General features: G+C 44.4%; 1 protein-coding gene and 1 non-coding gene across 8 annotated transcripts; one reads left to right on the top strand and one right to left on the bottom strand.

The window, feature by feature from the left end:
• The first annotated feature begins 2,690 nt into the window (after positions 1–2,690).
• LOC116417299 lies at positions 2,691–2,797 on the top strand. Its single transcript, XR_004227603.1, has one exon. It is a non-coding gene; the product is annotated as a U6 spliceosomal RNA (small nuclear RNA).
• A 9,955-nt stretch (positions 2,798–12,752) lies between these two features.
• Positions 12,753–20,832, bottom strand: LOC100114441 (venom dipeptidyl peptidase 4). Of its 7 annotated transcripts, XM_032599202.1 has the most exons (15): positions 20,625–20,832; positions 20,420–20,512; positions 20,044–20,351; positions 18,983–19,252; positions 17,912–17,986; positions 17,791–17,843; positions 17,060–17,256; positions 16,633–16,802; positions 15,912–16,012; positions 15,368–15,594; positions 15,006–15,269; positions 14,234–14,519; positions 13,568–13,762; positions 13,282–13,442; positions 12,753–13,206 (listed from the first exon to the last, which is right to left on the bottom strand). In XM_032599202.1, exons 3-15 carry the CDS (start codon positions 20,047–20,049, stop codon positions 12,896–12,898), a joined length of 2,316 nt encoding a protein of 771 aa, XP_032455093.1. In that variant the 5' UTR covers positions 20,050–20,351; positions 20,420–20,512; positions 20,625–20,832; the 3' UTR covers positions 12,753–12,895. The 7 variants fall into 7 exon arrangements, with proteins under 7 accessions (XP_032455093.1, XP_032455091.1, XP_016842940.1 ...); XM_032599200.1 differs by having other exon boundaries at positions 19,596–20,351; positions 20,416–20,832; XM_016987451.2 differs by having other exon boundaries at positions 20,416–20,832.
• Positions 20,833–21,062: the final 230 nt, after the last annotated feature.

Below are 21,062 nucleotides of genomic sequence, written 5' to 3'. Positions count from 1 at the left end.
ACCACAATAATGTAAACACTATAAATTTGCCTTCAAAAGACTTACTAGTCTGTACTTTCTCTTGCTCCTTAATCTACCTTCTGCTATAGACAAGTTTTGAAATATTTTAATATCGCCCAAGACTTCATCTTTCTAAAGTATCCTTTTTGCAGCTAATCTCAGAAAAATACACCAGAATTTTAATCATCGTTTTTTCGGAGTCGAAATTAAAATGCAATATAACCGACGAAAATGAGAATCCACTGAAAGATGTTTTTGATCAGGCTATTGTCAGTTCATGATGAAAGACAGCAATCAGCATAGCTCGATCTTTTGTTGAACGTCTTCATGCCTTGGATCTTTCTTAGATGACAATTGGAGCGTTTAGAAAACCGATAATACCGACGTGATTACTTGGCGCAAGCGCAAGATAAAAGACTGGTGATTAAAAAAAGTTCATTGTTGTAGATCCCAACCGTATCAGAGTTCCGCAGTTCAGCGTTATCTCCAACCCGTACAAACCCGTATTACGTGCACGCACAGTAGGTAATACGAGCTCAAACCCAGTCAAACCACTGCGGATTGAAAACTATCAATTGTTTACAATTAATCGAATAAGAGCAGCATAGCGATGTATCGCGAATTTCATCTATATCCGCAGTCATATTGCGCGGTGTAACGTTACTCGTGTATGCACAAGCTGCCGCACACCGAACGTAACAATGTACAGTCGTACTCTGTGCCATAAACCTATGCAGTCGGCTCATAGCGTATTCAGTTATATGGTCGATGATAAATCAAAGGATAAACTCGTCGCATAATTAGCGATTAATACATCTCACCGGCCGCCATCAATGGACTAATAAACGTCCGATCGTTATTGATTTCAAGCGCGAGCGCTATTTCTGGTAGAACTATGCGTATATTAAAATGAACAACGAGCTGAGAGCTTTATCATCGCAGAGCGAGAGCATCTCGATCGGATTTTCCATCGCTCGTTGCAAATGGATGCGTCGTCGAAGGGCTGCATGCGTGTGTTTACTGCGACACCTACAGCTCCCTTAAGTGCCTCGTTATCTCCTTTCCGCTCGCGAACGCGCAATTTATCCTGGGGAATTCGTCGATTCGCGGAACGTGGCGGCGATCCTTCTCTCTTACTTCTGCATCTCGCGACAGTCGTGCTACGGCGGAAGTACGTATTCCTAAGCTACGCGGTGGTGAAAGGTTGAGTTGCTGAGCGCGGAAACTTTACCGCCGGTGCGTCCACGAATTGATTCGTTCGCGTCTACTGGAAGCTCTTGCATCCGATTCAACTTGATTTTCTGCGGGTAGCATTCCTTCGGATTCTGAGAAATGGCACTTTACCTGATACCTTGCGACTTGATTTACCGATATTAATTTTTTGTAGATAATGCAACGTTTCTATTGCAACAAGCTGTGTCACGCAATGGGCATTTTATATAAGAAATATTTTAAATGTCGCAAGTCGTGTATTATAATTGTTTCAATTGTCATTGTGAAATGCAAAAAAGCTTCTAAAAAATGTTTAAATTTGGATGAACAAAAGTTTATAGACATGTATACCCTGGTAGAAACGGAATCCTATAGTAACTGCCAAGTTTTTAGGTTCTCAATCTAAGGACTTGGGAGTTTTATTTGCCAGTTTTTTTTACAATTTTTTTTTTAAATCGCCTTTTTTATAATAACTGTCCATTATAATAGTTAGGCAAGAACTGGAATCCAGTTACACGAACAGTATTGCGATTTGAGTTTAGATATGGAAACCTCGGTATTAACACGCTTAGTGGTAGTTTTTGTTGAAAAAAACGTATGGAATAACAATATGCGTGTGAAAAGTTGCTTCCGAAAAATTAAGTCTGGCCAAAATAATCTATTCTGCCCTGAGCACTTTTCGTCGGACTTGAAAGGCCATTAGATCACCAAGGTTTTTTCTATGTATTTTTGCCACGAATTTCGAGAGTGAAATGCCCAAAAGTGGTCAGGTAATTTGTTATTAACAAATTAATTGTTAAGATTCAACAATATTATGTTATTTCCCAAAAACTTTAACCCAAAAACAGTTTTTTAGATTCTTTATATGATTCTAAATCGAAAATGTTCTTATAAGATTTTCTGATAAAGGCTTTCTTTTCGAGTAAAAGAGTACTAAAATCCGGTCAAAATCACGATTTTTTTCTCAATTTTATCAAACTTGATCAATTTTTACTCAAAAACAAAGCCTTTTTCAGAAAATTGTATAAGAACATTTTCGATTTAGAATAATATAAAGAAACTAAACAATTTATTTGTTAATAACAAATTACCTGACCACTTTTGGGCATTCCACCCTCGAAATTCATGTTCAGGAGGAAAAAATACATAGAAATAACCTTGGGGATCTACTGGCTATTCAAGTCCGACGAAAAGTGCTCAGCGCGCCTAGACTAAAACTCACACTCACACCTTCCAAGAGAGGCGAAATTCGTATGACCTAAGTATATCTGAGACACGCTTTTGTTTGTAAGCAACCATTATAACCATGCTGAACACGTGGAGATATTTTGAATTTCGCAATAGAGCGCCCTCTGTATAAGGCTAAGGAAACTCCATACATAGACTCGCCGCCAGATGGCTACCCGTACATTTGTCTCTCGCAAGCGGTAAGAATCTACCGTGATTCGTACATAAGGAGCATCGAGCGCTCTACGGATGTACTTGCTTCGGCAGTACATATACTAAAATTGGAACGATACAGAGAAGATTAGCATGGCCCCTGCGCAAGGATGACACGCAAAATCGTGAAGCGTTCCACATTTTTTTGTTATTTTGTTTTATGGACGATTTCGTATCAAAGCATTCGTTGTTTATAAAACTGATCTTATCGTAATAATATTTTTTAATGACAATATCAGACTAAACAGGTTTTGGCTATAGTTTATAAAAGTATAACACTATTGGAAAACTGTATTAATAATGCCTCAAGTTTATTTTGAAATTCGAAGAATCTACAACAATTCGATTATTTTTAGAACTCTACTCTGCGACAATGCAGGAAGCTCAATGTGTAAACCTATAACGCTTAATAGGGAACAGACATGGTTTTGCTATATACATATAAATACTTATACACAGTAGAAAATAGCATAAGAATACGTTATGCATACATTTTTTGCTGATTTAGTACCTCTTGGCCCTAATATGATTAATTAAAAATTCATATGTTTGAGTAGTTTTTATTTGAGTGCATAAATTCAGTCATCATGAATCTATTTTGATTTTGAAGCATTATCTCTCATCTCTATTATGATTTCGGAGAAAACAATAAGGTTATTTTATGTATTAAAATTTACATACGTTTATACACCTATATATATTTTCATCCTTCGCGCCGCCATATTGATCACGTGAGCTCTCAATCGTTTAAACGTATTATTAGCAAACTGAATTTTCAAAACAATATTACTTAACAAATATTGCAGTAAAAATCGTAGCTCTTATACTTTTGTGTAAGATTTATTCTTGACTTTATTTTAAAAAAGGTTTTAAAAATCATGTCTGTTCCCTATTTCAATAAATTCAACCCACCAGCGTAAATCCTCCCCCGCTCCGTTAATCCTCAATATAGGCAACCAGTCAGCAAACTAATCGCTCGAAATTCCCTCTCCGGCGTCTACACCTCTCTATAAAAATGAACTTAACTCCGAGAACACGGGCAGCGCATTTTTCCGAACCGCTCACGAACGCGCGAACAAATATGCAAATTCTTGGCTCTGCAATATACTGTACGCACACGGCAGGCTTTACACGGGGGATTAGGAGCGCCCCAACAGCGTCGACGACGCCGCGGATACATGCCTGCTGCGGTTTCTGTGTGTGTGTGTGTGCGTGCGTGTGTGCGCGTGTGTGTAATATAACGTCGTGCTCGCCACTCAAGTTTCCGACCTGAATTAATTGCTCGGCAGAGGACACCTTACTTATACTTTCGCGCCTCGTGAGCTCGTTATTGCACACTTGCTGAGCGGATGCGAGCTCGTTTAGATGGATGTTTGTTCGTTTGTCGAGGCCGGCGGGGGCGGATGTATGCGTATTTTCGTTAGTATTTTATCGAGTCTGCAAATAAAAATCTGTATAAAACGTACTGCGAGGATGATCGTAAAATAGGCCTGTAAAAACTCTGAAATGATTTCACAACGATGTGCCATGTTCGACTCTTTGAGATATGCATGTTCCGACGGCCGCTTTTAGAGTCACATCTTCCTGAAGTAATGTCAAGATAAGAAAACGTGTGTGTATATACTTAGGAAAATTCTCTGAAACTCTATAACGACGATCAAAATCTTCCTCAAAACTTTCTCTGTATCTCTTATTACCCAAGAAGATGTTTGAAAGGCACCGATCTCGCGCCTTTTATATCTCGCAAAAGCTTCACCGAAAAATTTCAACTGATACACGACAAAATCGCTGACGATCAAAGCGAAGACGTGTATTAAAGTCTAAACAAAGGCAATTCCGTTGCGGAGGAAAGTTTCGAGGCGTCGCGCAATGCGCTATGCAGTCGCTAAGTGCTGGGGATCGCGGTGCGAATGGACGTCGAGCGCGCATAGTCGAGCTTTCTCGACGACAGCTCTTTCTCTCCTCTCGGCGGGGGATCATTATTCTTGCTAGTCGTCCGGTTTCTTCGGGTTTTACCTTCCGTGCTATACCTCTTACTCTTGTGATTTTTCAAAGGGGCATGGCACCGGCAGTTGTCGTGTAACTCGAGGGTGTCGTAAAAAGTCTGGCTGTGCAACGCTTTTGGATATAGGCAAAGCATAATATTATGTGCTTGTAAAATTTGAGTGGGTACAGCGGTTAATTTTGTCTTGAATTTTCCAAGAAATGGCATGTAGTTTGTCGAAATTCGTGGATGATGCATACAGACAGACATACGGATCTGATACAGTATAGACAGGCCTCGCAAGCCAGGCGAATCTGCTACCTGGGCTGCCCCGCCCCCTGTAGACCAGTGCATTCACTTTTACGCGATGCAAGTTTGTAATAAGAGCATCACCGCCAGGTATATTTCAAGTCTAGACCAAATGGGGTATTACTCCACCCACCGACGAAGATGTCTCCCTGATCCCCACTCGCTCAGACTTGCAGAGAATATCGTTGTTCTTTGGACCGAGTTCAGCTCAGTCTAAGAAAGTGTTTCGACTCGGCAGGTTACTGCTGCAGCTGCAAAGTCTACCGCAGATACAGAAAAACCAAGTTTTCTTCATTTAGTCGACCAGTTCAGTCTCTTCAACATGTTCTATCAAGTGTTGGAAGATTTGGCCGAGATGGACCGAATGGGCATGCATGACATCTACTTCAGCATAGCTCAACGTTCTCCGAACTCACTCGAGAGGGTTTACATGGAGATGCTGAATATGCCTGACGTATCCAAGGAGGATATCTGCCGTGAGTTCATGAGAGCTAGGATCTCATTCCCACTGATCGTCGGTCTCGGTGACTTGGACTTGGCCGAAGGTATGATAAGCTGGGGCATCGACGTGAACGAGCCGACGATACGCAACAACCGAGCCTTGCACATGGCCTGCCTCCAAGGGGATCTGAAGATGGCCGAATTACTGCTGAAGAATAACGCTGACGCCAACGCATCTGACGGTACCAATCGGACCCCGTTAATGTCGCTCTTCATCGCGATGAGGGGCAGATGGCTCGTCAACATAGACGACTGCTATCAGATGACACGACTGCTGGTGTCCTACGGGGCCAAGCTAGGTCCTTTAGACATGGAAAGCATCGCCATAGCCGTCGAGTGTACAAACCTGGAAACAGTGATGCTCCTAGTGAAGGAGGCCAACGGCGACTTGAATTACCGCTCGGATATAAGCGGAGAGTCTTGCTTGCATTTGGCCGTGCCCAACGTCCAACCTGGCGTGCTCGAGTACGTGATTCGAGCATTCAAGGGAGATTTAGACCCCCGAAACGAAAACGGTTGGACACCTCTGCTGCAGGCTACCCGTCCCAACTTCCAGAATCTCAAGGCCGTGAAAACGCTGCTGAAATCCGGTGCCGATTTTCGTGTCAGGTACAACCAGAGACTCACGTCGTTTGACTTGCTGCTAGGAGGCGAGCACAAACCTGAACTGGCCTGGCTGTATTTTGACCTCGGCCTCGACGTCATGAGCTCTAAGGTGAAGTCGCTTCACCGGGCCGTAAGGTTGAGAAGTCCCTGGACACGTGACATCGTCGCCGAGATCGCCAGAAAGGAGATGATGGGAGTACTGATCGTCGGCAAAAATCGGCTAGTATTCTGTCGCGATGATATGGCGAGGAGTTATCTGCGTCTCTGCAAAAACCAGCTTAGAGAGATGCAGAAGATGAAATTTTACGGAGATGTGTCGTTTTGGGACGTGCTCTCGGGAGACCGAGCGCGATCAATGGAATACGCGAAGAACTTGGAGCTCGTGAATGCGTTCTTTCAAACCAAGTGCAATGGCTTGTTTCCGATTTACTGTGCGCGAATGAGGTACAAATTCATCGACATGGTGTCACGAAACAGTCTGATTGACGTGTGTTCTTCGGTGGTCTGCGAAACCATAAAGCGCCCCATTATGTATGAAATAATGCAGCACGAAGTGATGATTCACCTGGAGAACGAAGATTTCGTTAAATTATTGAGCTGCTGTCGCCGAGCTTGAACGCGGGTGTATAGCTTCTGCGAGTGACGATATTGAATTGCCAAGCTTATTTTGTCAAGTTGTTGAAAATTGAGCACATTTTCAACAGTGAATGAAAATATTTTCACCTAATATTAGTTTATATTTTAATCCTTAAGCTACAATGTAATCATATAAACCAAACATGAAATAAATAAAAATTTGAAAAAATACAACAGTAGGTAATTTTTACTGCACCTTCTTCTTGATACCTAAAATACAAGACAATAGTATATTGTGCAACTACGGGCTACGGATAGGCCACTTATCATGCATATAAAATGAATAGGAAATTCGGGGACTTTTCAAAGATTGAAAATTTTGAAAATACTTATATAGACACACACATCCATCGTATAGGCTGCAGAGTGAGGAAAAAACGACTCCCTTGGGAGTAATTTTTACCCGCTGCTAAGAAAAACTCGATTTTCCATTAATTTTACATGCATGGAAAGTGGCCTTTTTCTTGCACGTATCATGAAAACTAAATTTTTACGAGTAACAAAACGTTCGCTTTACATTATCGCGTCCAAAGCGAACCAATACCATCGCCATCTCGCTCAACAATCTTCGCTCCAAGCTAATAACAAAAGCAGCAGAATCAATTATGTTCAATCAATTATTCATAGGCATAACGCACTTTGACATAATAAAGCCGCGCGCGATGCTTGCGAAAGTCATTTGTCGTCTAACTACTTTAGCGCTGGCTTTTTTCTTCTCTCCTCCGCATCTTCAAAAGTACACTACAGACCATATCCGGCACGCGACTGTTTTACACAGCTCCGAACCTTCCTGGAGCACGTACTCTAACTAATTACGCATTCTCCTGCAGCTAGGCGGACGAGAGAATGACGTAAGAGAGAAACACAGGGAGCTCGAGGGAGAGGAGTACTTTGTTCGCGCGCGTACAAATGCGCACGGCAACGGTGTGTATAGCGTAGGCCTCGCGTCGAAATGGCTCGTTTTCCAAGTTTCCTCGGCTGACTATATATGTACGCTAGTTGCGACTTTTGAAAACAAACGAGGCACGCCGCGACGTTTATTATTGAGCCGCTGGACGTCCGTCAGAAATGGAGATGCGCGACGACGATTGCGCGTCAAAATTGCCAAGAATATTGTTATCAGCTGCATTATTCGGTACAAGTTTAGCGAAGGATGCTGGGATGAAGAGGCGACGTATAGTTTAGCGATAAGAGAGAGAGAGAGAGAGAGAGAGAGAGAGAGAGAGAGAGAGAGGGTATGAATCTCGTCAATGGGGCGCGTCTGCGAATCTGGAGCAAATTTGGTACAACTATATGCGATTCTTATTCGCTACCTATTGTATACACTTCTTTGAAATAGCGTATAATAAGAAACACAAGAATTAATGTGCCCGTGCACTAAAAATGATATGATTTTCATTGTTGTATTCAATTCAAATACCTCTTTAAGGAAGCTTTATTGTTACAGTAAGACTTCCGACTTTGTCTGGAGCAAGTCTATTCTGCATCGCGAAACGCAAGGTAAGGCGACATTGCTCACATATCTCCTGCAGCGTTAACAAAATGTCTACGCGCAGTCACTGGGTGTCGCCGTTTCCACGCCGTGTTTGAAGAGGAAATGGGATTTTCGTGTAGTAACGCGAAGACGGGCTTGAGAAATATATCTAAAGAGGCTGGAACTCTTTGGCGAAAATCGCTATTAGATTGAACGTATATATTGATAATTAAGTGAAATTTTTCTCAAAATACATTACCATGTTTTACCAATATAAAATTACGCGTGTAGGTGAAAAACTTGATAGCAGAACGGAACTAAATCTTTGGAATTCTAGCGCGTCACTGTACACTCTTATACGACAGACGCGTGAATTCTCGAGCGAATACGATATTATTGACCTGCAAGTCATATAGTCGCTCGCGAATTCCGACTTTTCGTGCGCATCAGGATTCTCAAGTTTTAAGTGGACTTTGGCTCGTTTCAGCGCGTCTGGATTTAGTATAAGCCTCGCTTTAAATGCGCGAAATTAAGCGTTAGGCAAAGCAAAGAATTTATTGAGTACGCGCGGTGAAACAATGGCTACACGGCGAGGCAGTAGAGCGCGATAAGGGCCGGAGTGGCTACTGCAAAGTCGCGAGAGTAGAGTCCTCAAGATTCCACCAGCGCGCGGAGAGTGAGTAAAGCGAGTTTGGGCCCGACTCTGCACGGGGTTGGGCGCAAGCTCGTGACTTGTAACCGAGTGAGTCATATAAGAATAGTAAACGGCTGTAGTGCTTTAACAGCACGGAGGCCCCTCGATCATTGTTTTCTTATTGAAATAATTTTTTTAATTTTCATCCTCAACCTTACATGTTTGAGTTATTTGTTATTTTATTTTCTGGTTTCTTTCAACGCGCCCTGAGGATTGACTCGATAAAAAATGCTCGAGAGTCAACCTCATTGCTCCTTTTTCATATATAGAACGTCTTTGATCATTTTCGGAGCTGGTGACTCCGATATCGTCTAAAAAATCTCATCCTCGACCGCGACCTCGACGATCGAATTCACCTCAATTGTCGAGCAAAAAGAATCCTCGAGCTGTAACCAATCAAGCAACGCGATCTCCCCATCGCTCATATAACAATCAACTGCGAGCTCGTAAACCCCGTAACTCTCGCAAGTAATCCGATCCAAGCCGGGCCGCAAGCTGCCCCGGCACACGTAAACACATAGAGCTATACACCTCCTCGAGGCTGCACTGCGTCGGAGCCGATAAGGAGCTACTGACGTGCCGGCTCGCGTGTTTCAGGGACATCAGTCGCGCTGGCCGAAAATAGCTGAAGAGAGCTACTGCAGGCGCGAATCGACCCTGAACTGCGCGCGAACTGACTTCTCGAGTACGCGAGTACGCCTGATACACCTGCGATGATAGTCGTTCTCGCGGACGCCGTTGACCTTCTGGCCCGACCTTTCGCGTGCGTCCTTATGCGCAGCTTCAAGTGTATCAATAAGTCGAGGGTAATACTGCGCTGTGGCTTTGATTTACCGGGCTATATCTGATGCTGCGTCGCCCTGGTAGAAATTCGAAAATTTAAAATGAGCTGTAAACTATGAAATAAACGCTTTTTCTCCCATTTCTTGAGCATTTGTTGGAATGAACATAACCTTAAATCTTTCGTATTGATATTATTCCTTGTGTCGTACACTAATTTCAAAGAGGCTTACGGATTTTAATCGATTTCCAAACGGTTTACACAATTAACAGTCAATTAGAGTTATACAAGCACGACATACGAAGATATTCGTGACTTTCTTATTTTTTCACTTTTTTCACCCGACTTATTTTGCGTAGTACTTTCGTAGCCATCAACTAGCTATCACCTGTGCTTTGCTTTAGACAATGAAATCTATTTTTGCAAGCTTGAAAATTCCTTGTAATACGGTATGACTCTATTCTTACTCCAATAAATGCGTAAAAAATGTCCGAAAAAGCGTTTCATCGCTGGTCGAAAAATGGACCTATTTTTCACCCATCTCTAGTAATACGTGGTATGTTGTAGCTTTAAACTTATATCGATTTCTACCAGGGTCGCTTTGATAGTCAAAGGGAGGGCTTTTTGAAGGGATCGCGGAGATCGATTGGCGGAATTTGAATTTTGAATAGGTGCATGCATAATACTGGGGAATAACGATTGTAAGCGCTGGTCAAGGGTTCTTGAGAGATCGAAAAATGACATTATGTTATCTCGGAAACATGCCGAAATGAACGTTCGGAAGTCTAGTAAAACATGCGAGAGATCTTTCTCGGTCGAACATACTCGTTGATTCGAGTGTGTTTCTCATCGAGCAAAATAAATAGTTGGCAAAAATTTCCCATAACACCGAAATCTTTCTATATACCCGCATTGCAGGCGTAGTGGCACTTTATAATGGCGTCGGCATCGTCGCTTCGCTGCAGTCTCTTCCGCCTCATTGTTCGTTTAATATACCTTCAGAGACGCTTTAATCCTCCCGGCGATCAGTTGTATAAGGTACCATTGTAGAGACAATGAAAAAGGGGATTCCCCGGGCGGCCGACACTTTGGCGCCAAAATTTTATGCTGGAGGCCGGTCTAACCTGGCGGACGGATAGGTGTGGCCGGTTGCGCATCGCCGGGCGTCAGGTCGTCTGCGGCGATTACTCATGTAGCGTTGAAGTTGATTACACGCCGTGTATAATGGGTAATAATGGGTCGATTTGAGTCACAACTATCGTATACTATTTTATAGCATCTGCCTGCCCTAAGTCCGCTATGTCACAACTATCCGTGACATGAACAGTCCTGTACTGCACCGCGCGGTTAGCAATATAAGTAAAGCACGGTGCAATAAAGGACTGTTTAGGTCACGGATAGGCGTGACTTAAATGAATAATTTAAACCCTAAAAGAGACACGCGACAGTTATTATATTCGTTCTATTCTGTGGTTGGCTATTTCCTTACATTATCTCGGTATTCTCAACCTTTTCAAATAAAACTTTGCGCCAATGGACTTTCTCCCACAGCTCGAACTCCCCGCTTAACTGGCTATCAAAGTTATAGGTGGCACATTGACATATTTTCCTCGTCCATGTGTAGAATGAACACATAGAGGTGTGCCACCTCAGCCAAAACTGTATTTTGCTTGCGACAATAATACTCCGTCAATTCAAGTTGCTATGACTCACTTAACTACAACGTAAGCAAGTAATGCTAAAATCTTGCGATTACTGTAGTCAGCAAAAATGATAATACTAAATTAAGTAAGCATCTTTATTATTATTCGACGTACGTAGAAACACGATACATAGAAGTATACGCGACACGAGCCTCTAAAAAACTTTTTATATCCATATATAGCACATATCAAACCGCCCCATATATTCCGTACGAATATACACAGGCAGTCGCTTCCTGTGTATGTATAAACGTTATGAGCAGCCGCGGTGTGGCGTTCGCTCGTGAAACTCCAGCTACGCATCAGACGAAGCCAACGAGTTTTTCATTTCCGGAAAACACGCGACTACTTCATTTTTTAACGGTCGCCCCGTTAACGCATATCGCTGTGGCAAACTTATTTACGTAGCGAGACAAATGGCCAGTCATAATCGTCAAATTCACCTCTTGCACTTTTTTTTATCTTTACGACTTTTTGCGCGCGCTAGTCGTCCCGTTTATACATCTACCCTAATGAATTACGACGGCGTAATTTTTTACCTCCGAGAATACGGAAAAAATATGCAACTCAGATTCCGTGTTTCTCGTTGCATTACTATAGATAGTAAAGAGGATTTCTTCAAAAATTTCGTGTATGCATGAGCCTCTAACGACGGCGTTAAATTCCATCGGGGCTAAGGTCAGATCGGCTTTAATAGCTCGAGGATCATCGAAGGTCTCGGGCTTTCTCTCTCTCTCTCTCTCTCTCTTACACTTCTTAACACGCGACGCGCAAGAGAGTGAGATTTACCGAGCAGATTGCGTATTACAGCGCTCGTTGCTGGACGCGTCTGTATACCTATGTGCACACGTGTGTACGCTCAGGGGCGAGCTTTGATAAATGCGGCCGATGACGCTGAATAATGGCCTTCTTAATCGGCCGGCTTTATCGGCCCTCGCACAGGTGCTTCGCTGTTTACGCAAAGCCCCGCGCACTCGCGAGGGATGAAAAATTCGCGTGCACCTTTTCTTCGACCGCGTAACCGTGCTTTTTGTTACACGATTGCCGTCGTCGTCGTCGGCCTGAATTTCGGCTTGCCCGAGAATCGCGCCTCGCGCCGCGCTTTGTGCTTTCGTGAATTATTCATGGAGGCAGGACTGGACGTGTAATTGAAGTTATCGCTTACACCGCCAACTTACAGAGAGTTGTAAGCCGCCGCGGGAAAAGTTCCTCGCCGCGATGCATGCGCGCGCGCGCGCGCCAAATTTATCGAACGCCTGATGTGCATACGTACTACTTGGCGAACTCGCAAGGAAAAAAAGTAGCTGGAATCCCCGAAGGTTAAAGTTGGCAAAGTCATCGTTGCGCGCGATGGAGTCGGATTGATTAGGCCGTAATTAGCATCACAACTTCGAGAAATGAGGAACATCGAATACGATTGTACAGTAGTTGGTTTAATTTGTAACAACGCGCTTGAAAACTCGTACAGTGAACGGTATGATGCAAAAATAAATCTTCTTTCTAGAGTCGTGGGGTACAACAAAATTGTCCAGAGTTGAAAACACAGGTGCGATTTTTATCGCTTGTATCCAAAACACTCGGACCAGAACTTGTCCATAGTGTGATAGAGGTGCTTGGTCACGTGTCCGAGATGGTGAGCCTCGTCGGGATAGCTAACTTGGTCGTAGAGGATGTCGGCCTCGGCCAAGGCTCGGCTGAGAGCCATGGACTGCTGGTAGTGGACGTTGTCGTCTCCGGTGCCGTGGACCAGCATGAACTTCTTACCCCGGAGCCTCTCCACGCGGGACATCACTCCACTGGCTTGGTAGTTCTTCAGGTTGTCGCTCGCGGTCGGCAGGCCCATGAATCGCTCCGTGTAGATCGAATCTGAATATGTATAAAATAGCACGCTTTTGATTGTATCGAAGCGCTTATTGAAAGCACGCAGATTTCTTAACGTACCGTAGTAGATCCAGTTGGTGACGGGGGCGACCGAGATTCCGCATTTGAAGACGCTGTCGTCGTCCTTCGTCAGGATCGAGGCGGTGGAGTAGCCGCCGTAACTCCAGCCCCAAATGGCCGTCTTGTTTTTGTCGATCCAAGGGAACATTTTTTGCAGCTTTCTGCGGATAAGATGAAAATTAAAAGTAGCGATGGGTTATCGATTGACTCGCGAGCGCTGGGAAAAGAGATGATAAAAGAAAGTTGTCCGTTGATAAGCCATTAGCGAGCTGATCGATTAACCGACCTGCTGACGTTTATTTGATCCTCCATCTCGGCACTCCCAAGATTACGATAAACCGCATATATCATAGCGGTGCCTTTGGAGCTGCTGCCGCGCCCGTCTATCCACGCGTGTATCACATGCCTGTTGGTCGACATGTACGTCTCGAAGCCCACGGAGAAGCCGTCGTTGATCCTCTGACTGTCCGGGCCTGCGTACCTGTGGCATAAATAGACAAGATAATAGCCTCGATTGTTTCACACGAACGAAATGATTGCTAAATTCTCCTGTTTTAATTGTTAGTAACTTTGAGCGTTGAAAAAAAAAATTCAATTGGATTCCAAGTAATGTATGCGATGACTGTATATGAGTTCCAGACAATACTATTTTTTGATGTTTATTGGCCTCGTGCAGAATTTCGTTGTACCGTCGCAACTTATACAGGCTCTTTTCACTGCTTATTTTATGCTCTTCACCTCGTCCGAACTTGACCTATATTAATACCACGATGGCAAAGACATTTCATAGTGAATTTTAAAAACGTTCAAAGGCTGTATAGAAACGATGTTTATTCTAGAATAAACTTTTGAAAGAGCGACTGTAAGACGTTTTCGGCGAAATTCAAATTTTCACTCTTACGAGGCCGCCCCGAGCCGGAAGCCGGAGCTCGTAAATGCAAAGCACACTCACACATTGACGAGCATCGGATACTTCTTGGCCGGATCGAAGTCCTGCGGCAGTAGCAGCCTGACCCTGGCGTTAAACCCATTGGACTCGACCTCCAAATCCCGTTGCTGCGGCAGCACGCGGTTGGCGATCATCAACCGGAGCACATGGCTGCCGGCCCAGGTGAAGAGCTCCTTACCCTCGAGATCGTAGATCCTGACGGTAGCTGGATCCGGACCCGAGCAAGTGAGAACGTAGTTCGAGAAGTCCTTGGAGAAGGCGATCGAGCTTACGTACTTGCAAGTGTTTCCTGCATCGAGGCAAATTTCAAGGCGCAAGTGCGTTAGAGGTATATAAGTAACGTTCTGCGCTGTTTTATCGCTCCAGTATAACGAGGCTCGCGGCGTACTTTCCATCATCGCGAGGCTGACCTTTATCGTCTCGCTCGCTTTTATTTGCGAATGATTTTACGAGCGATCATAACGCGCGAGCCGCTGAAAAAGAAAAATGTCCTTCTGTACATTTACACGCGCTTCGGCAATCGATCAAGTAGCAAAGTTGAATTCGGTAGAAATTGCTTCGGAAATCTCGACAACCTGTTCTACCGCTCGAGAATCTCGAAATGAAAACATAATTTTCCAAGCTGCTCATTCCTCTCGCGCAAAGTAAATCATACCCCCGAGATTTTTGGCTCTCCTCCAGAATCTCCAGGTGTGTGCGCGCGAGCAGAAGAAAGAAAAGGCCCGCCTCGAAAATGGAACAGTCGCAAATCGATGCAAGCAACAATTAATCAAACCTTCGGGAGTCTTGAGCTCGCAGGACAGACAGTTGGGTGTGGCTGGGACGTCCTTGGAGGCGTCCAGACTGACCTCGTAGAGCTGCTTCTGGGAGGGTTGACCAGGTGGACTCGCCGTGTAGTAAAGCACTCTCTTGACGTCGTTGACTCCGTGAAGCGCGTGGACCCACGTCGCACCGGGTGTCAGGTCCACCTCGTGGTCCAGGACACCGTTCAGTAGGCGGTAGCTCGTCACGTGGCCGAACTCGCCGAGGCTCTTGTTTCCTACAATCGTCAGAAATATTCAGATGAAAAATGACAAATGTGAGTCTTGAAAGACGGTTGGAAAAAATGTATATTGAATAAGCCTCGCCAACACTGACCTATCGGCTGGGGCTCGACGAGGAAGACGTAGCCCTTGTAGTATATCGGCGAAGCGCCAGTGTAGGCGCTGAGAAGCCAGCCATCGGTTACCTCCTGGGTGAGAAGAGGCTGCCACTGGCCGGCCAACGAGTAGCTCGCTAATTGCGAGACGTTCTGCAAGCGGTTAGTCCAAGTGGCCACGACCGTTTTGCGGTCGAACCACGTCACCGCGTAGAGGATCGGCTCGCTGCAGGGGTAATAACGAAAATCGTTGTCATATTCCTCGTGCGGAATAAGTAACTACTCTCAAGAACAATGCGCGTAAAAGTAATGTCCAGCAGTGAAAGTAAGCACACGCTTGATCCGATTAATCTTATCATTAAATAAATTCAGGCTACAGATTACCGCGTTCCAAGGCTATACACGCCTGCCTCATAAATCCCTGTGGCGGTATACTTATAGCAATTTAATAAATGCTCGGCCTTAGGAAACTTAATTTTCCAAGCAGTGCGGGTCGCGCCTATACGCGACTAGCGCGGAGCTGAGTGAAAAAAAGGAACTCACTTTCCGACGATGTCGGTGGGAGCCTTCAAGGAAATTAGCGATGATCCATGATCCGTCAGATCAACGAGGTTCAGGGTGACTTGCGGATTCTTCGTTCCCGGCTGAAATAAAAAACTGATCAAATCTGTGCTCTACTAATACGCTATCGAGAGCCACGAGCCACTTTACGAGCCACTTATTTCTCATGAAACTAATTTATACCAAAAAACGGAAAAGTCGCCTCTTATAGTAGATATGCTGGCGAACTTAGCTTATTGTCAACAATCCAATTTCATTAACCTTTTTGTATCTCATCATCAAAACCGTGTTCATGCAAACGAGAGCCCTTCAAGGGAGGCGGCTACACTCGTCCTGCCATACCAGCTTGAATGGCAGAATAAAAAATGCACAACGCGTAAACATGAAATTCGGGCGTAAACAATGAATCTTTTCCCCGCGAAATTATATCCACGCGGAAGCTGCGAGCCAAGCCCTAAAGAGAATAAAGCTAGCAGTCTCTCCGTATAGTATACAGAGCGTAGTGCAGGGCCGGCCTTAAAAATCCCCTTTCACGTCGGCGCAGCCGCGAGAAAGAAGGGCCAAGAGACTTTTATAGCCTGGCCGTTAAAATTGTCCGAGGCGATCACGCGCTAATCCTGCGAGTCGGACAGGAGCTTCGCGCGTTTCTCGAATTATTATTTTATTTCGAATGCTCGAGAAATACGATTTTTGCCTCGCTCACCTTCGGATACCTGAACTTCTCTTCGTACGTATACTGATTCTTGAGGTCGCCGGGCCTGCCGTATTTCACAATCACAGCCTCGACAACTTCGGTGTCGTTCATGGTGGCAAAGGCGAGATGCTCGCCGTTCGGTGAGAACCACATGGCCCTGTCGGTCCCCAGAACTTCCTCTGGAAAAACAAGCGAATCGTCCAGTTTCATTTATTTATCTCGGAAGAAATTGGTCGTTCTCGTAAAATCGGCAAAATACAATTTCTCTGTGTGTTTCCCGCAAATTCGAGATAGCATCGCTTGCCCACTGGACGTAAAATCCGGCTATCGGCCTGTCGACCGAAATTCCGGTCGAATTTAACTTTGGGAGCCGTTATCGATTATGTAAGCGATCGTGCGCCGAGTGAGCCGAAAGAGAAAACAAAATGTTCTGTACCCTCGTAGACCCAGTCGGGGACGCCATTGTAGACCGCCTGCTGTTTGCCGTCGAAGGTGATGCGACGCGTCTCGACTCCATAACTGGCCAGCTGGTGATAGTAGATGTCGTTGTCCAGCACGTAGACCAGGGCGCTGCCCTGAGGTGCCCAAAACGCCGTCGATAGACGCTTACCGTCGGCTAAGACCGATACTGACCTGTGTGTGAGAAAAAGATAAACGGTAAGGATTTTAAATGCGGAGTTGCCGTGAGATTTTTAAATCGGAGATAGCCGGTATCGCTTCTGTGTAAATATTTAGTTTTCGTAAAAATAGAGTAGTGGACCGCAGTGAGTTACGGAAGTATTTCAATGCTTGTCAAAATATTATCGTTAAAGTTGCAATAATATTTTCGAAGAAAATAAATACGAAATATAATAAAAACATGTTTGCGCTTTTTTCAGCCTTTTCTTGGTATTAAAACATTGTTTTCAGTCAAAACTCGTATTCATTTTCTTCAATAAAAATGTTGGAAAAAAACAGAAGCATTTTAAGTAGCACTGCTAAAATGCCAACCACATGCAAATGAATAAATTAATCCCGAGAAAATGATAAGAAAATGATTACAAGTCGCATATTTGCTCTCTCTCTCTCTCTCTCCCTCTCTCTCTCTCTCTCCCTCTCTCTCTCTCTCTCTCTCTCTCTCTCTCTCTCTCTCTCTCTCTCTCTCGATGACAACGAGCGAGCACTGACCTGTTTTTGATAGTGTAAATGCTGTACACGCTGAGGGACGAGTGCCGGTAAACCTAGAAAGACATGCGTGATTTCAGAAAACCATATACGCAGGATTAAAGTACAAGATCTATACACTCACTTTTTCCGTCAAGTTTCGAATCAGCACGTGATGCCTGTCCGGCGACAAGTAGAACTTTAGCCCGCTCACATCATCCTGCGCAAAACAAGAGTTTAAATGAAAATCGGGCTCGAGAGCGTCCAGCAGTAAAAATCCTATTCGATGGCAAGCTGACCGTGACCAGATACGCTCTTTTGTATGGATCGAGCATCGGACGGGGTTGCGTATTCATCCATGAATCGTGAAGTCGCCTTGGAACGCTGTAGAAAGTTTCGCGCGATCCAACGAGCGCTATTGGTTTTTTTTTCTATCCTTAACTTTTTAGGAATAAGTTACAAAAAGCTGCAGAACACAGAGATCTGTCTCTCTCCTCTCTTCTGCTCCCCAAAGCCGTAAGCTACACTCTATATTGTCAATACGCTACATCGATAATTAAAACTCGTTTTCTTACGGTACTCCTATTTGAGGTGACTATTCTGTGACCCAGATAGGAGTCAATCGCGTTACGGCAAAATTATGAGTCAATGAATAAGCTAGATAAACAACGTAATATGAACCGAACCTGAACTTACGATCAAGAATCATATTTTATTACACGCGATTTTATCACTATAGCTAGCTTTATCACTTCGCGAACAAATAATTATTTACGATACGCGTGAATTAAAAAAAAAAAAAATAATATCCCAGAATTATAAAAAATCCAATTATTTCGAAGTCTCTGGAAAGTTCTAAAATTTCATAAAGAAACCAGAGCCACAAATCATTGGAAATTGACCTTATTTTAAATTCGCGCGCGCGCGGGCTTGGTAATAAAGCGCGAAAGCTCGAGCAGATAGCATCGTGCACAGTGCTCTTTTTTCCTCATATTACAAACCGAGCAGTTTTGAGGCTTTATTTTTGGAGCTTTAGCTGCTGCACTGTTGCGTCGGTCGATACATTGGATATGGATATTTCGCTCGGATATGGCTTGGATTTCGATGTTTTGATTTTTTGTGTGAATCGAATTTGGATCGGAATTATTTTGAATGAAGAATTATTTTCAGGAGAAAAATCCTACACATATTCCCGAAAAAGTAAAAGCAAACTCACGAAAAGCTCATCCTTCGCAATAATTTCGCTCTGCTTGGTAGTCACGTCGAATTTGAGCAGCGCTTCCTCGATGCGGTAAAAAATTTCCGTCTCCGATATCCAGCTGCCGTTGAACGAGTCGCTGGTGTAAGCATTCGATATGACATCGTCGAGGGAAAATACTTTTTTCTCTTTCGGTGCCGGCGTCCTGATGGTCTCGGCTTTCGCTTGATCGTCCAACGTGCGGCCGCTCGTTGAGATTATCAATTGGAGACACAAGAGCCCGACAATCTGGAAATTAATTAGACGTGTAAAACGTGACCACGAATCGAAGCTCTTAACAGAGCACACCTGCCGCGTTTCTCTTTTCGATGGAAGAGCACGAAATTGCCAACGCATCAGCACTGGCCGAATATAATTGCGCTCTTCTTTTTTCCAACAAACTCGAACTGTCGTTGGCGCTGCTTTGAGTAACCGGAGAGGCACGAGCTTGTATGCCCACGAATTTCAGCACGCGCGTCACTAAATCGCAATCGTATCAGATATGCACTCCGACGTGCATCGACTCTAACGTCGATCAAAGGCGCGGCGATCGATGCGGAAAATCCAGTGGAGAAATTGATGATAGACTCACCTCAGCTCGGACCATGTTTGCAAGCAGTATTTTCTTTCACCAGAGATGTTGGCGCGACGCGTCGCGAAATCGGCTCTAGTCGCCGATTCTTTTTTCGGACCTCACCGTGCGGCTCTCTTGTAGCAACTGCTTAGTCGTGTCGTCGCGGTAATGCCCGACTAGCATCCTCGTGCTCGTGAGTACGTTTTTTATCGTTCGTCTCTCTCTCTCTCTCTCTCTCTCTCTCTCTCTCTCTCTCTCTCTCTCTCTCTCTCTCTCTCTCCCTCTCTCTCTCTCTCTCTCTCTCTCTCTCTCTCTCTCTCTCTCTCTCTCTCTCTCTCTATCTATCTATCTCCGTGAGTATGTGAACGCGAGTGGACACTCCTCTCCCCCACTTTCTTACGCTTCGTTCACGTGGATTTTCAAATAACGCGCACTATCTGCGATAAGAAGATCGACGAGCACGTGCCTGCATCGGACTCCTCTTCTTCTCTTTCGCAGCTTTTGAAACGAGGCAGATCGCGAGTGGATAATTTTTCAATCATGGGAAATTTCTGCGAAAACTTGAAATACTACGCTACGGACGTTGGATTCTTGTAATCGACACTTTTACAACTTTGTCGAGCAAACGATTGTGGCTTCTACGACCGTCGCTTTGTATGCTGATAGTTTTGCTTTATAATAAAAGCTGTTTAACGAACTTGTTCGCTATGTAGCACTGAGCGTATTTGGAAACAAGGTTAACGCTCTCACAATATTCACTTCGATTAAATGCACCTAAAATATGGAAGTGTGATCAGTCTTGGGAATTCCATGAAACGAGAATGTTTAGTAGAATTACCGACTAGATATGAACTCATATGCATACGGCAATTAAAGTTGTGCGTTGAAGTGCATGAGTGATTACAGAAATTCTCGCGGTTGAATCATCTGTAATGCTAAACAAGATTGGTGCCCACGAAGCGTGATTGTTGCTGTTTTTCCCACATACGTGAATAATTTGTTTTCTAACAAAATCAATCCAACTTTGGCACAAATTCTAATACACACCGATCTGTAGGCTCGATTTCGAAAACGTCTCCTCCCGCTGCAAACCCACTGAAAATCCCATCCCGCTCTTCGAATTTCCCCGTATTAAACAGCCAATTACCCGTTACACTGCGCGCAAACAACGGCAATCCCACTCGCGAATCTACCGACCGCACACGTCTGTCTCGACACTTGTCTAAACACCGACTGCGATGCGTCTTATTTACGCGCGACGATTTATCCGCGTATAAACACTCCTCTGCTGCTGCTGTCGCCGCCAGAGAAAGAGGGAGAGAGAGAGAGAGAGAGAGAGAGAGAAAGAGAGAGAGAGAGAGATACTAAGCGAGGACGTCGGGGCAAAAGAGAAATGTCGCATGTAACGACTGCGATGTGGGTGACATGTACGAGGCTCATTGTACGAGCCGTGAAGTCATTCGCTCAATCGTTTCTTCCTCCCCG

Source organism: Nasonia vitripennis, chromosome 4, assembly GCF_009193385.2.
Source record: "Nasonia vitripennis strain AsymCx chromosome 4, Nvit_psr_1.1, whole genome shotgun sequence".
Taxonomy (NCBI): Eukaryota; Metazoa; Arthropoda; class Insecta; order Hymenoptera; family Pteromalidae; genus Nasonia; species Nasonia vitripennis.
The sequence above is the reverse complement of the archived record's forward strand: the minus strand, read 5'-3'. Positions and strand labels throughout refer to the sequence as shown.

What these genes read in the sequence shown, in the direction of transcription:
- LOC100114441 (XM_016987449.2), bottom strand. Translation starts at nt 19,360, where the DNA reads ATGCGTTGGCAATTTCGTGCTCTTCCATCGAAAAGAGAAACGCGGCAG. An exon ending in ATTTACACTATCAAAAACAG is followed by an intron (nt 17,257 to 17,790) that starts GTCAGTGCTCGC and finishes TCTCACACACAG; the next exon opens with GTCAGTATCGGTCTTAGCCG. An exon ending in GATCAAATAAACGTCAGCAG is followed by an intron (nt 13,443 to 13,567) that starts GTCGGTTAATCG and finishes TCTTATCCGCAG; the next exon opens with AAAGCTGCAAAAAATGTTCC.